Source organism: Muntiacus reevesi, chromosome 22 (genome assembly GCF_963930625.1).
Source record: "Muntiacus reevesi chromosome 22, mMunRee1.1, whole genome shotgun sequence".
NCBI lineage: Eukaryota > Metazoa > Chordata > Mammalia > Artiodactyla > Cervidae > Muntiacus > Muntiacus reevesi.
This window is the reverse complement of record NC_089270.1, coordinates 32,086,402-32,102,032: the sequence shown is the minus strand read 5'-3', so window position 1 is coordinate 32,102,032 and position 15,631 is coordinate 32,086,402. Positions and strand designations below refer to the sequence as shown.

General features: G+C 35.8%; 1 protein-coding gene across 3 annotated transcripts in view; it reads right to left on the bottom strand.

Annotated features, from left to right (window-relative positions):
• The window catches only part of CENPC (centromere protein C), an 81,750-nt gene that overhangs the window by 55,072 nt on the left and 11,047 nt on the right, over positions 1–15,631 (bottom strand). For all 3 annotated transcript variants that reach the window (XM_065914013.1, XM_065914015.1, XM_065914014.1), the window contains exons 6-8: positions 9,129–9,399; positions 7,662–7,877; positions 2,970–3,574 (exon numbers count right to left, since the gene is read on the bottom strand). In XM_065914013.1, coding sequence (XP_065770085.1) covers positions 2,970–3,574; positions 7,662–7,877; positions 9,129–9,399 — 1,092 coding nt within the window. The remainder of the gene's footprint in view (positions 1–2,969; positions 3,575–7,661; positions 7,878–9,128; positions 9,400–15,631) is intronic.

The window sequence follows — 15,631 nt, the reverse complement described above, 5'->3', positions numbered from 1 at the left end:
ATGAATGAAAAAGTAGAAAACTACTTGATGCCATACACAAAGATAAACTCAAAATGGCTTAAAGACCTAAATGTAAGACTAGAAGCTGTAAAACTCTTAGAGGAAAACATAGGTAAAACACTCGATGACATAAATCAAAGCAAGGTCTTCTGTGACCCACCGCCTAGAGCAGCACAGTGCAAGTGGCTCAGTGTGTCCCACTCTTTGCGATCCCGAGGCCTATCCAGTCCATGGAATTCTCCAGGCCAGAACACTAGAGTGGGTAGCCTTTCCCTTCTCCAGGGGAGCTTCCCAACCCAGGGATCAAACCCAGGTCTCCCACATTGCAAGTGGACTCTTTACGAGCCACAGGGGAAGCCCCACCTCCTAGAGTAATGGAAATAAAAACAAAAAAAACAAGTAGGACCTAATTAAACTTGAAAGCTTTTGCAGAGCAAAGGAAACTATAAGCAAGATGAAAAGACAACCCTCAGAATAAGAGAAAATAATAGCAAAGGGAAAAACTCACAAAGAATTAATTTCCAAATTATACAAGCAGCTCATACAATTCAATACCAGAAAAACAAACAACCCAATCAGAAAGTGCAAAAGGGAGTTGAAGAGACGTTTCTCCAAAGACAACATACAGATGGCTAACAAGCACATGAAAAGATGCTTAACATCACTCATTAATTAGAGACATGCAAATCAAAACTACAAGATACCACCTCAGATCAGTCAGAATGGCCATCATCAAAAAGTCTACAAATAATAAATGCTGGAGAGAGTGTGGAGAAAAGGGAACACTCTTGCATTGCTGGTGGGAATGTAAACTGATACAGCCACTATGGAAGACGGTATGAAGATTTCCTTAAAAAGCTAGGAATAAAACTACCATATGACCCAGCAATCCCACTCCTAGGCATCCAACCTGGGGAAACCAAAACTGAAAAAGACACATGTAACCCAATGTTCACTGCAGCACTATTTACAGTAGCTAGAACATGGAAGCAACCTAGATGTCCATTGACAGATGAATGGATAAAAGTTGCAGTACATATACAATGGAATACTACTCAGCCATAAAAAGGAACACATCTGAGTCAGTTCTAATGAGGTAGATGAAGCTAGAGCCTATTATACAGAGTGCACTTAAGTCAGAAAGAGAAATATACATATCGTATACTGACACACATATTTGAAATCTAAAAAGATGGCACTGATGAATTTATTTTCAGGGCAGCAATGGAGAAACAGACACAGAGAACAGACCTATGGACATGGGGGGACAGGAGGAGGGAGAAGGGGAGATGTATGGAGAGTAACATGGAAATTTAAAATACCGTCTGTAAAATAGACAGCTAGTGGGAATCTGCTGTATGGCTCAGGGAACCCAAACAGGGGCTCTGTGATGAGCTGGGATGTGAAAGGTGGGATGTGGAGGGAGACAGGAGGGAGGTTCGGCAGGGAGGGAACATGGGTGTACCTATGGCTGGTTCTTGCTGACGTATGACAAAATAGCACAAAATTCTGTCAAGTAACTTTCCTTCAATTAAAAAATTTAAAAAAAAAGAAAGAAAGAAACTAACAATAGCATTACCATATGATCTGCAAACCCACTCCTAGGCATGGATCTGGAGAAAACCGTAATTCAAAAAGATACACGCAACTCAACGTTCATTGCAGCACTACTAACTATAGCCAAGACGTGAAAGTAAACTAAATGTCCATCCACAGATGAATGGATAAAGAAGGTGTGGTAATTACATACATACATACACACACAAACACACATGCTCACAATGGAATATTACTCAGCCATAAAAAAGAATGAAATTATGCCATTTGCAGCAACATGGATGGATTTAGAGATTAGCATACTTAGTGATACAAGCCAGACAGAGAAAAACAAATATCATATGATATCCCTTATTGTGGAACCTACAGAAAAAATAAAAGAGATACAAACAGGGGATGGAGGTAAATTAGGAGTTTGGGATTAACATATACACACTACTATAAATGAAACAGACAACCAATAAAGACCTTCTATACTGCACAGGGAACTATATTAAGTATTTTGTAATAAGCTGTAAGAGAAAAGAACTTGAAGAAGAATGTGTTTGTGTGTGTGTGTAACTGATTTAGTTTGCCATAAACCTAAAACGAACACAACATTGTAAGTCAACTATACTTCAATTTTAAAAAGTGATTAAAAAAAAGCACAAGTTGATCTTTTCTTCATGATACTGTCACCATTATAAACCTCAATCACCATGCAGAGAGATGGCGTTAAGAGAGCGGTTGTATTTCAGGTTTCCCTGGGCAATTGGAGTTTATGCTCACAGTCATGACATCCTCTCCCATTTTCATGTGTCCCAGTTTGAAAAATAAATAAAATACTGTCCCAAAATAGACAGTTTTTTGAGTTATTAATTAGTTGATTATTCTCTGTGCTTCCAATATTATCCTGTGGATGTATGTATATTTATCTGTTGGTCTACAGACATTAACAGATGGATCTTTTTTAATGATGAAAATTATTTATTAGCAATCTTTGTAAATTCAGAGCCTAATATAGAGTCTTGACATTCAATAATTTTTAGATAAATGAGTAAATAATTGAACAGAAGAGTATTAATTTTTATCTGCAAGAACTAGACCAACTAGCTGATTTCTTATCCAAATTTATATTTTAATAAGCCTCAAGAATATATGATGCTGTCATACTTGTGTTCTGGTAACTACCTGGTTTATTAAGCATTTGCCTTTTACTTCTCCCTTTCCATATGCTGTAATCTTAGAAGTTACCCCAAAATCAAGAGATCTGGAGCTGAAGTACAATGTAAAATAAAGAGACTCTAGCAAAGAGCTTGCAGGCTTTCAAGGCTTTGTACAGATTAAATGCCTACTTCCCAATGCTAAATAGGAATATTATAAAAAGCAAAGTGTTAGATTAATATTCAGTTACATTTAATATAAACACTTACCCACAGAGAGCAACTGATTTTTGGAAATGCTAACGCTTATCTCTTCACCCTCTTCCATATTTTTGTCTGAATTTTTTTGTAACTTGTCTTGGACAGTATGTGATATATTTATATTTTTATCTTTAGATTGCCTCACATCAACTTCTTCTTCAGGTACATTGGCCTTAGATTTTGTTCTCTGTTTTGGTTTTATAGTCCTTTTGGCTCCAGATGCTTTTTCTGCATTCTCAGAATATATTTCATATTTTGTAGATTTACAATTATTTTCTATTTCATCTGTCAAAGCACAACTCCCACCCAGTATGTTTTGTTCAGAGGGTTGCGATTTCTCTGCTGGGTGAGCTTTGTCAGGGTGCTTGTTACTTGAGAAAGCCACAGATGATACATTGTCATGTTTTCCTCTTGACTTCTTCTGAAGGACAGTGCTCTCAGCAGGGGGTGCTGTGTGCTGCTTCTGAGGTCCAGTCTTTCTTGGTATAGTAATCCAAGGTTGACTGACAAAACTTTTATCTGATTCATCAATTATAAACTCATCTTCCAGTAACTTCAAATTATTTGCAGGAGATAAATGAGGTGGAACAGTTGCTATATGCCTAACAACAGAACTAAAACAGAATGTTACAATAAATAATAGCTCAAAAAAGTAAAGTTTATATCTTTGCTTTAAAGAGCAGTTGACATGTCTCTTCAATTTTTTCTTACACTTTAAAATCTTTCCCTCCTTTTACATTTCTATAATATCTGAGCATACTCATTTATAACATTGATGGGATCACAAAAATTTAAAGCTGGAAGCATCTATACAGACTTCATCAACTAATTTCAGGTTACCCATTCATTAGAAATATTAAACAGATGAAACCCAGAGATGTATAAATACTGCTCAGATATACTCACTCACAGTATAAAAATGCATGCCATTATTATAATGTTAAATTAAATTTTGTTTTTATAGATGTCTCATGGGCATGAATTTCTTAACATCCAAAACAAGATTATTTTTGAGACACCTTCCAGTTTAACAATTTAAGAAAACACTACTAAATTACAGACTAAATTATAAATTATATTATATAAAAATTCATTCCAAGTTTGAAAATTCACATTTTTGTATGTGTTTAATCTGATAGAATAATTTTGCATTTCCTTCCTCTTTATGACAATAGCTGTGAACAAACCATATCCTAGAGTGAAACATGCAAAAATAAATAGGGCAAACATTCAAATTCCGAAGGCAGTGCATGTACTCCTTTTTCTGCCTTTTTCACTTGAGTAAGGATGCTTACGGAGAAGGCAATGGCACCCCACTCCAGTACTCTTGCCTGGAAAATCCCATGGACAGAGGAGCCTGGTAGGCTACAGTCCATGGGGTCGCGAAGAGTCGGACATGACTGAGCGACTTCACTTTCACTTTTCACTTTCATGCACTGGAGAAGGAAATGGCAGCCCACTCCAGTATTCTTGCCTGGAGAATCCCAGGGACGAGAGCCTGGTGGGCAGCCATCTATGGGGTCACACAGAGTTGGACACAACTGACGTGACTTAGCAGCAAGGATGCTTAACTATTTTTTACACAGTAGAAGAAAAGCTAGGATGGAAAAATTGGATTATCATGTCTATATTTTTTCCCTTCATAAAAAAATTATGAAAAAAAAAAGATTATGAGATGAAAATGCCTTCTATACTTCTCTAATCTCAAACACCTCATAAATCTTCCAATATAAAAAAATATACATATATATGCTAAGAAATATATCTTAATAGGCAGAGTCTTACAAGTTTATAGTTTATAAACTATAAATTATAGTTTATAAAGTTTATAGTTTTAGAAAACTCTAGAAAATCTAATAAAAAAAGTATAAATAGAAGACTATATAATATATAAATAGAAGATCACATTTAAACAGAAATATTATTTTTCAGCACTATTAGCCAATCTGATAGAAATATGTTTAACTTGCTTTATTGTGTATTATCTGTAGGGCTTCACAGGTGGTTCAGTGGTAGACTCAGCCTGCCAATGCAGGAGGGTATGATCCCCTGGAGAAGGAAATGGCAATCCACTCCAGCATTCCTGCCAGAGAAATTATGTGGACAAAGGAGTCTGGTGGGCTATAAGTAGTCTTTGGGGTTGCGAAAGAGTTGGACACAACTTAGGGACTAAAGAACAACAAATATACCTGCAATATCTATTAATTCCACACATTAAAGAAGTAATCCTAGGGACTTTCTGGAGGTCCAGTGATTAGTACAACTCTGCACTCCCACTGCAGGGGACATGGGTTCAATCCCTGGAGAAGGAACAAGGATCCCACATACCAGGCAGCCAGAAAAACAAAAAATAATGCTATGTATTTAAAAATAAAAGTTTTCCCAAACCAGCCAATAAGAACTTTCTATATCCCTCCTTTATTCTATTTCAAGAGACTTTCATGACTTTAAGGTTATTCAAACCAAAGATATCCTTTGGAAACAACCTTCACACTTACTATAGATCAAATGTCTATATCCCTCTGAAATTAATAAATTAAAACCTAATCCCCAATATGATGGTATTTTAGGGTGGGGTCTTTAGGTAGTGATTAGGTAATTAGGGTGCAATGGCTCATGAATGGAATTAGCATCTTTATAAGAGAAACCCCAGAAAACTCCCTCACTACCTTTTACCATTTGAGGTTATAGCAATAAGATAGCCATCATGAACCAGGAAACAGGTCTCACCAGACACTGAATCTACTTGAGCCTTGGCTTGACCTTGGACTTCTCAGCCTCTAGCATTGTGAAATAAATTTCTGTTGCTTATAAGTCATCCAGACTATGCTGGTCTATTTAGCAGCCCAAATTAAAAATACAATTTTAATTAAATATTAAAATTCAGAATACAGAAAGATGACTTCTGGCTCAGTGGAAAAATGCCACTTGAGTTGGATCTGGAAGAACAGATATGATTTCGCCATGAGGACATGCAAGAAAGAATCAGAAGGAAAAGCATAAGCAAAACAAAGAAGGAAGCAAACATGAGGAATAATGAACAGTTATATCTGATTATAGCAATTAAACAAACTATACTCACTAGTTTATCAAAAAAAACTGACACATTAAAAAATAATTACTCTTTTGGACACACATATAATTAGTCCATAAATGTAACATATTTGTATCAGATACCAGTACTCTTCCTAGAAAATCCCATGTACCAAGGAGGAGCCTGGTGGGCTGCAGAACATGGGGTCGCAAAGAGTCAGACACGAATGAGTGACTTCACTTTCACTTTTCACTTTCACTTTTCACTTTCCTGCATTGGAGAAAGAAACGGCAACCCACTCCAGTGTTCTTGCCTGCAGAATCCGAGGGGCAGGGGAGCCTGGTGGGCTGCCATCTATGGGGTCGCACAGAGCCAGACACGACTGAAGCGACTTAGCAGCAGCAGCAGCAGAGACAACATGCATACAGGGGTAAAAATGCCATATGTACCTATGTGTACACACACACACACACACACACATACAGAAAGAGAAGGAGAGATGGGAGAGAAGGAGCAAGACTATGGAGGTGGAGGGAGGGAGGAGTCAACTGTGGAACAGAGACTGAACCAAAGAGGAATTTCATTCATTAAATGTTTTTATAAAACCTTCCTAATAGATTTGCAAGCACTCTGACAGATCTCATAGAAAATACAAAAGAAACTACACTCCCAGAAAGATGGGTTTATGTCATAATCTACTAAGACAGACATACATAAAATAGTTAAACCATAATACAAGGTAAGAAATTATTTTAAAAAAACACTGGAGTGAAACTTTCAGAAGAAAATATAAATTGGCATATGACAAGGGGAAAGGGTGTGCAAAGCCAGGACAACTGCAAATACATATGACAGAAACAGTTCACGAGTGAGAGTGAAGGCCTTAAATACCAGCTATAAAGTGAAAGTGAAAGTGATAGTCACTCAGTCGTGTCGACTCCCTGCGACCCCATGGACCGTAGCCCGCCAGGCTCTTCTGTCCATGGAATTCTCCAGGGAACAATACTGGAGTGGGCTGCCATTCCCTTCTCCAGGGGATCTTCCAGATTCAGCGACTGAACACGAGTTCCTGCATTACAAGCAAATTCTTTACTGTCTGAGCCACCAGGGAAGCCCCAAATACCAGTTGACAACTCTGAAACTTATTCTGTAAACCAGTGGTTCTCAACCCTAGCTGCTGTTAATTCCAGTTAACTCTACGTGCAGCCAGTTAAAAATCACTATATGGACACCGTGGAACTACTGAAGGCTTTTAAGTAGGCAAGAACAGATTAAAATTTATTTTAGGATTACCATTTTACTAACACAATCAAAAGAAACAGAGAAAAATATTTAAAACACTTAACAATGACACACAGGCACCTTGACAATTTTACTTCTAAATACTGCCTTTAATTTTTGATATCATATATACTAGAAAGTGTTGATGAACAGAAGTAATAAAAGCTGAAGAAACTTATTTTCTTTCACATTTAATTTAGAATCCATTAAATGATGGCTTTGGGGTTAGTTTACTGGTAAGAAATTCACTCTCCTTATGGGTTAAACATAATTTCAATTAAAAATATGTCAATTAAGATTAACTTCTAGTTAAATGTTATTAAGAATCCTTAGGTATCATTCAAAGAATGTGAAAGAAAAATCTGGACCATTTCTTAATAACTTACCTGGATTCACTTTTTCTTTTTACAGTTTCTAAAAACAACGTTGAAAAACTCTTCCTAGCTCGTGGTTGATTTTCATATTCTGAATCTTGTGTTCTTTTTTGAGATGTTTCTGACTGTCTCCTTTCTTGTGGTCCTTCTGATACTTTATCCTCTATTTCTGATACTTCATTCATTATTTCTACTTTCTTCAAAACATCTTTATCTTCAAAGTTTAACCTAAAAGGTTAGAAGGACGACAAGCTGAATGTTTCCACCATTTGCTGAGTTATAAGTTTTCCTGAACTTCCCTACAGTGATAATACAACCACTTACAAAATTTTCCGATGGGCCTTTATTTAAACTTTATAAATGCTGATGTGTTTCTCTCACACAAATTACACAAGACAAATTGTTCAGAAAAATTAAATTTTGTATTTGCTGATAGAAAAAAAATAAAAGAGAAAAAGGATGGTTAAATCATATAACAAGTCAAATTGTAGTTTAAAATACTAGTTCTCAAACATTTCATATGAATCTGAATCCTCTGAGGAATCTTATTAAAATGTAGATTTTGATTAAATAGGTCTAGCATAGAGTTTGAGATTATATATTTCTAACAGGCTTTCAGATAATATCATTCTCTCAATCCTGAGCTGCAGAACACACTTTGGACTGCAAAATCTTAGAGTGTACTTAACTCCTCAGCTCCAAGAATCAAAGAGGAAAGACCCTATACAGATATTATACTTATGGCAGAGGTTTTCCAATAGCAAAGAACCTTGAACAATCAATTTTGCTTCTTAAAGGCCAAAGGGAAAGAAAGCCCCAGGAAATGGATGTGGGTTCACTACAATTATCTTCAACAATACTTATTCTTTGCTACCCCTCAAAGTGACCTGATACATACCTACCCTGGTAATTAAAAATGACATATGGAAAATACAAATTATTTTTCTTAGGAAGCTAGAGAAAATGTATTATGAGAAAAAAAAATATCCTGTGATAAACCATAATGAAAAAGAATATGAAAAAGATTGTCTGTGTATATATACACATATATATATGCATAACTGAGTCAATTTGCTATACAGCAGTAATTAATACATTTTAATTCAACTATATGACACTCAAAAATGTTTTTAAAAAGTATCTGAATATAACAAAATATTCACATATGTCAAATATATGAGTGCCTACTGTATTATCTTATGTCTTCAATATTTTTTTTAGATCTTAAAGAAAAAAAAAAAAATATGCTTTTCCATAGACCATAGAAAAGTTTACCACTAAACTTTTCAGAAGTACACTTTAAGGCCTTCCATAGTAAACATAAATTGAATATATACCCAATGTATGTCTACTTTTCTCATAACATGTAAATATTCAATACTTACTATAAAATACATGAGACCAAACTACCCACTTTTTAAAATAAAAAATGAAGTTGTTACAGAAAGATTAATATTTCATAAATAAATAAAACTTCACCTTTTTCTGGTTTTATGAGAAATCTCTGTACTTGAAGATAGCATATTTACTGAATTTTCGGAAGTGTAGGTCTCTCTCTTTTGGGCAACAGATGGACTACCCTTTTGCAATGAAGATGCTTTTACATCCAGGTCAAAAGGTGAGCCAATAGATAAGTAACACTCCTCATCAGCTTTTTTTAGTTTTTTACTTGATAGCTTTCTCAAGTCAGATGTATTTTTAGAACGAACATCAGTTGCCAAAATTTTCTGATGAACTTCATGGTCCTGAACTAGAAAAAAATTATATGACGATATTAGAAACTCTTAAATAATATTAGAACAAAAAAAATAATGTGCTTTCCGAAGTTCAGTAACAATTAGAAAGTTTTCAGAAGACTCACAAATCTTCAAGTGTATAATCAAAGATCTAGGAATAAAATATACAAGTACTTTAAAAATTCTAATTTATGGAATTAATAAACTGAAAGATGTATTTGGTTCCATAGTTCTGAAATGAGTAAAAGCTTCAAACATAGAAAATTCACACTTTTATTAATACATAAAATTTATTCAAGATTTGAATATAGTCAAACTCATAGAAGAAGATATTAGAAAAGTGGATGCCAGGGACTGGGAGGAAGGAGAAATTCAGAGTTGCTGATTAACAGATGCAAAGTTTCAATTGTACAAGATAAATAAATTAGAAGTCTAGTGTACAACATTGCGGAGAAGAAAATGGCAACCCACTCCAGTACTCTTGCCTGGAAAATTCCCTGGACAGAGGAGACTGGTGGACTGCATACATGGGGTCACTACAAGTCGGACGCGACTGAGAGACTTCACTTTCACTTTTCACTTTCCTGCACTGGAGAAGGAAATGGCAACCCACTCCAGTGTTCTTGCCTAGAGAATCCCAGGGATAGGGTCCCACAGAGTTGGACACAACTGAAGCGACTTAGCAGCAGCAGCAGCAGCACAACTTTGTGTCTATAGGTAACAATACTCTACTATACACTTAAAAATCTGTTGAGAAAGATCTCACTTAAAATATTTTGACCACAACAAAATAAAAAATGTTTTAAAGATTTGAATAAATCTATACATGATAAACGCTGGGCTAGAAGAAGTACAAACTGGAATCAAGGTTGCTGGGAGAAATATCAATAACCTCAGATATGAGGACACCACCACCCTTATGGCAGAAAGGGAAGAGGAACTAAAGAGCCTCTTGATGAAAGTGAAAGAGGAGAGTGAAAAAGTTGGCTTAAAGTCCAACATTCAGAAAACTAAGATCATGGCACCTGGTCCCATCACTTCATGGCAAATAGATGGGGAAACAGTGGAAACAAGTGTCAGAAATTATTTTGGGGGGCTCCAAAATCACTGCAGATGGTGACTGCAGCCATGAAATTAAAAGACGCTTACTCCTTGGAAGGAAAGTTATGGCCAACCTAGATAGCATATTAAAAAGCAGAGACATTACTTTGCCAACAAAGGTCCGTCTAGTCAAGGCTATGATTTTTCCAGTGGTCATGTATGGATGTGAGAGTTGGACTATAAAGAAAGCTGAGCGCTGAAGAATTGATGCTTTTGAACTGTGGTGTTGGAGAAGACTCTTGAGAGTCCCTTGGACTGAAAAGAGATCCAACCAGTCCAACCTAAAGGAGATCAGTCCTGGGTGTTCTTTGGAAGGACTGATGCTGAGGCTGAAACTCCAACACTTTGGCCACCTCATGCGAAGAGTTGACTCATTGGAGAAGACCCTGATGCTGGGAGGGATTAGGGGCAGGAGGAGAAGGGGACGACAGAGGATGAGACGGCTGAATGGCATCACCGACTCAATGGACATGAGTTTGAGTAAACTCCGGGAGTTAGTGATGGACAGGGAGGTCTGGCATGCTGCGATTCATGGGGTTGCAAAGAGTTAGACATGACTGAGCAACTGAACTGAACTGCTAAGGGCTTCCCAGGGGACTCGGTGGTAATGAATTTGCCTGCCCAGCAAGAGACCTGGGTTTGACCCCTGGGTCAGGAAGATGCCCTGGAGAAGGAAATGGCAGCCCACTCCAATATTCTTGCCTAGGAAACCCCATGGATAGAGCAATCTGGCAAATGGAGTTGCAAGAGTCAGACACTACTTAGTGACTAAACAACAACATACATAGCTAAAATAAGTAATAGGTAATCCTAGAGAAATTATGAAATTCAGTCTTTAGGTAGAGTCAAATAAATTAGGGCAGCTAGATGAGCACTTTAGCACATATACATACATATGTACATACTGAACAGATATAGATAGATATACAATATACATGTCTATATAGAGAGAATATTAATATGTATGTATGTATGTATTTAAAGAGAAGACACATTGGACTTCAAAATCTAAGAATGTATAAATTTAAATAAATAAATAAATCTAATAATGTACTTAACCAGTGGGAGATGTTATCTCATTATAGCTTTGATTTGCTATAACACTAATAATCTCTCATTATAAGCTATGCTAAGCATCTTTTCATGTGTTTATTAGCCATCTGCATGTCTTTTTGGAGAAATATCTGTTTAGGTCTTTTTCTCACTTTTTGATTGGATTGTTTGTTTTTCTGGTATTGACTTATATGAGTTACTTGTACATTTTGGAAATTAATTCTTTGTCAGTTGTTTCATTTGTTGTTATTTTCTCCCATTCTGAGGGTCGTCTTTTCACCTTGTTTATAGTTTCCTTTGCTGTGCAAAGCTTTTAAGTTTAATTAGGTCCCATTGTTTTTGTTTTTATTTCCTTTACTCTAGGAAGTGGATCGTAGAGAATCCTGCTTTACATCGAGTGTTCTGCCTATGTTTTCCTCTAAGTTTTATAGCTTCCTCTCTTACATTTAGGTCCTTAATCCATTTTGAGTTTATCTTTGTGTATGGCATCAGGTATGTCCGACTCTTTTGGAACCCCATGGGCTATAATACAGTCCATGGAATTCTCCAGGCCAGAATACTGTAGCAGGAAGCCTTTCTCTTCTCCAGGAGATCTTCCCAACCCAGGGATCAAACACAGGTCTCCTGCACTGCAGGTGGACTCTTTACCAGCTGAGCCACCAGGGAAGCCCACACGGTGCGAGAAGTGCTCTAACTTCACTCTTTTACACGTGCTGTCCAATTCTCCCAGGACCACTTACTGAGGAGGTTATCTTTGTCCCATTGTATATTCTTGCCTTCTTTGTCAAAAAGAAGGTACCCATAGGTTCATGGGTTTATTTCTGGGCTTTCTATCTTGTTCCATTGGTCTATATTTCTGATTTTGTGCCAGCACCACACTGTCTTGATGACTGTAGCTTTGTAGTATAATCTGAAGTCAGGAAGCTTGCCTCCTCCAGCTCCATTCTTCTTTCTCAGGACTGCTTTGGCTATTCAGGGTCTTTTGTGTTCCATATGAATTATGAAATTTTTTGTTTTAGTTCTGTGAAAAATGCCATTGGTAATTTAATAGGTATCACACTGAATCTGTAGATTGCATTTGGGAGTACAGTCGTTTTCACAATATTGATTCTTCTTACCCAGGAACATGGAGTATCTCTCTGTTTATGTCATCTGATTTCTTCATCAGTGTCTTAAAATTTTCTGTATACAGTTCTTTTGCTTCCTTAGGTAGGTTTACTCCTAGATATTTTATTATTTTTGTTGCAATGGTGAATGGGATTTATTCCTTAATTTCTCAGATTTTTCATCATTAGTATATAGGAATGCAAGTGATTTCTGTGTATTGATTTTGTATCCCACAATTTTGCTGAGTTCACTGATTAGCTCTAGTCATTTTCTGACTATCTTTAGGGTTTTCTGTGTATAGATTCATGTCATCCACAAACAGTAGGAGCTTTATTTCTTTTTTTCCGAAATGGACTCCTTTTATTTCCTTTTTTTCTCTGATTGCCATAGCTATGACTTCCAAAACTATGTTGAAAAACAGTGGTGAGAGTGGACACCCTTGTCTTGTTCCTGATCATAGAAGAAATGCTTTCAGTTTTTCACCATTGAGAATGTTTGCTGTGGGCTTATCATATACGGCCTTTACTATGTTGAGGTAGGTTCCTTGTATGCCCATTTTTTGAAGAGTTTTAATCATAAATGGGTGATGAATTCTGTCGTAGGCTTTTTCTGCATCTATTGAGAGGATCATATCGTTTTTATCTTCAATTTGTTAATATGGTGTATGACATTGATTGATTTCATATAATGAAGAATCCTTGCATCCCTGGAATAAACCCAACTTGATCATTGTATATGAGCTTTTTAATGTGTTGTTGAATTCTGTTTGCTAGAATTTTGTTGAGGATTCTTGTATCTATGTTCATCAGTGATACTAGCTTGAAGGACATAAATGTATAAGATATATATTTGTATGTAGAAAAGTTAAATGATACAAAAATAAGAATTTTCACAAAATTCCTATACAAATCAATCCAACTTTAGTGAAAATCATAACAAAATTTTACTGGAAACAATAAATAAAATTCATAGAAAGTAAAAACTTCTAAGAGTGGCAGAACAGTGACTATAAACACCTTTATATCACCATATTGCTATAAAAATAAAAATACTATTAGTAAAACAGTATTGTGTTGACATTAAGAAGAAACAAATGGACCAAAATTCAAAAGTACATTGAGGGACCTCCATGGTGGTACAGTGGATAAGAATCCATCTGCCAATGCAGGGGACACAACCACATTCCATGGAGCAATTAAGCCTGTGCACAATTACCGAGCGTGGGCACTGCAAGTACTGAAGCCCAGGAGCCCTAGAGCCCATGTGTCGTGCGCTGCACCAGAGGACACTGCAAGGAGCAGTCTGCACACCACGATGCAGAGTAGCCCTCACTCACTGCAACTAAAGAAAGCATGCACCCAGGAACGAAGACCCAGCAAAGCCAAAAATGAATTACTTTTTTTTAAAGCTTATTGAATGATATATGATAAAAGTAGCCCATTGAGATGAGAATGGATCAAGTAACTAATGAACGCACCTAGCACAAATGACCATCATGAAGAAAGTAATTAATAAAATTATAACATTATGTCACATTATATACCAAAACACATTCCAGATGGATTAAAAATTTTAATTAAGAAAAAAGACGCTAAAATGAAAATCTAAGTATTACATATACTTTCAGGATAAAACAAATCTTTCAACCAAAATAGGAAACAGGAAAAAAAAAAATCCGACATTTGACAAGCCAAATAAAAAATGTTACCTATCATATAAGATACTATAACCAAAATCTGTACTAGTCAAGGGATCATTTGGAAAAATACCTGTCACACATATTGCAGACATTTAATTACATATATTCAATTAAAGATCTCTCATAAACTAGAAGAAACAAATGGGCAAAGCATATGGACAAACAACTAAGATAAAAAGAAATTCAAATAGCCAGTAAACTTATAAAAAGGTGTTCAAACTCAGTGGTAATCACATAAATACACTAAGGTAACAGATTACTTAATAATGATCAAACTGGCAAAAAAGTAGAATAAAAGTGTATCAGGTGAAAGGTATATTCTTACATTACTGGTAAAAAGTAAACTGTGAAAGTCTCTTTCAGAAGTGTGCGTACACATGCACACATAAACACTCACATTTATATACATATATAAATATAAAATACATATATATAATAAATATATTATATAATAAATACATATATAAATGAATACATATTCATTAAGGAGCACCAACGAAGATATGAAAGGATCCAAGGTTACCTCAGCAGGATGAGGGAAATAAGGATTAGTAGTTTCTTGTTTTAAATCTTTGACTCTTACCTCAAATGAAGAACTTTTCTAATTTGAAAAGTATAAATAAAACTTTAAAAAGCAGCACCACACATAACTGACTAAAAGAAATGGAACAAAAGGAGAAAAGAGAAAAATACTGACCACATATAGTCAAACAGCAAATTATTATGGTGTATTCCTGAAACTAATACTATATAAATTATCCCTCAGTCTTAAAAAAATGCTCAATAAGTCCATGGAGAGGCCCACATGGGAGAAAAGAAAGTAAGGCTTCCTGCCAGCACGCAAATGTGTGCATGTGCACTGGACTATCACTCGACCATTAAAAAGAACAAAATAATTCCATTTGCCGTAAATGGACGGACCTAGAGGTTAAGGTCCATCTTAGCGAAGTAAATCAGAAAGAGAAAGACAAATACTGTGTGATATCACTTATACATGGAATTTTAAAATGTGACATAAATGAATATATCTATGAAACAGAAACAGACTCATAGAGAACAGACTTGCAGTTGCCAAGGGGGAGGGAGGTTAGGAAGGGAAGGATAGGGAGCTTGGGATTAACAGACGCAAACTATTGTATACAGGATGGATAAATAACAGGGTCTTACTGTAGAGCACAAGGAACTATCCTGTCTATCCTGTGATAAACCATAATGGAAAAGAATATTAAAAAGAATATTTGTACATATATATGTACAGCAGAAATTGAACACAACATTGTAAATCA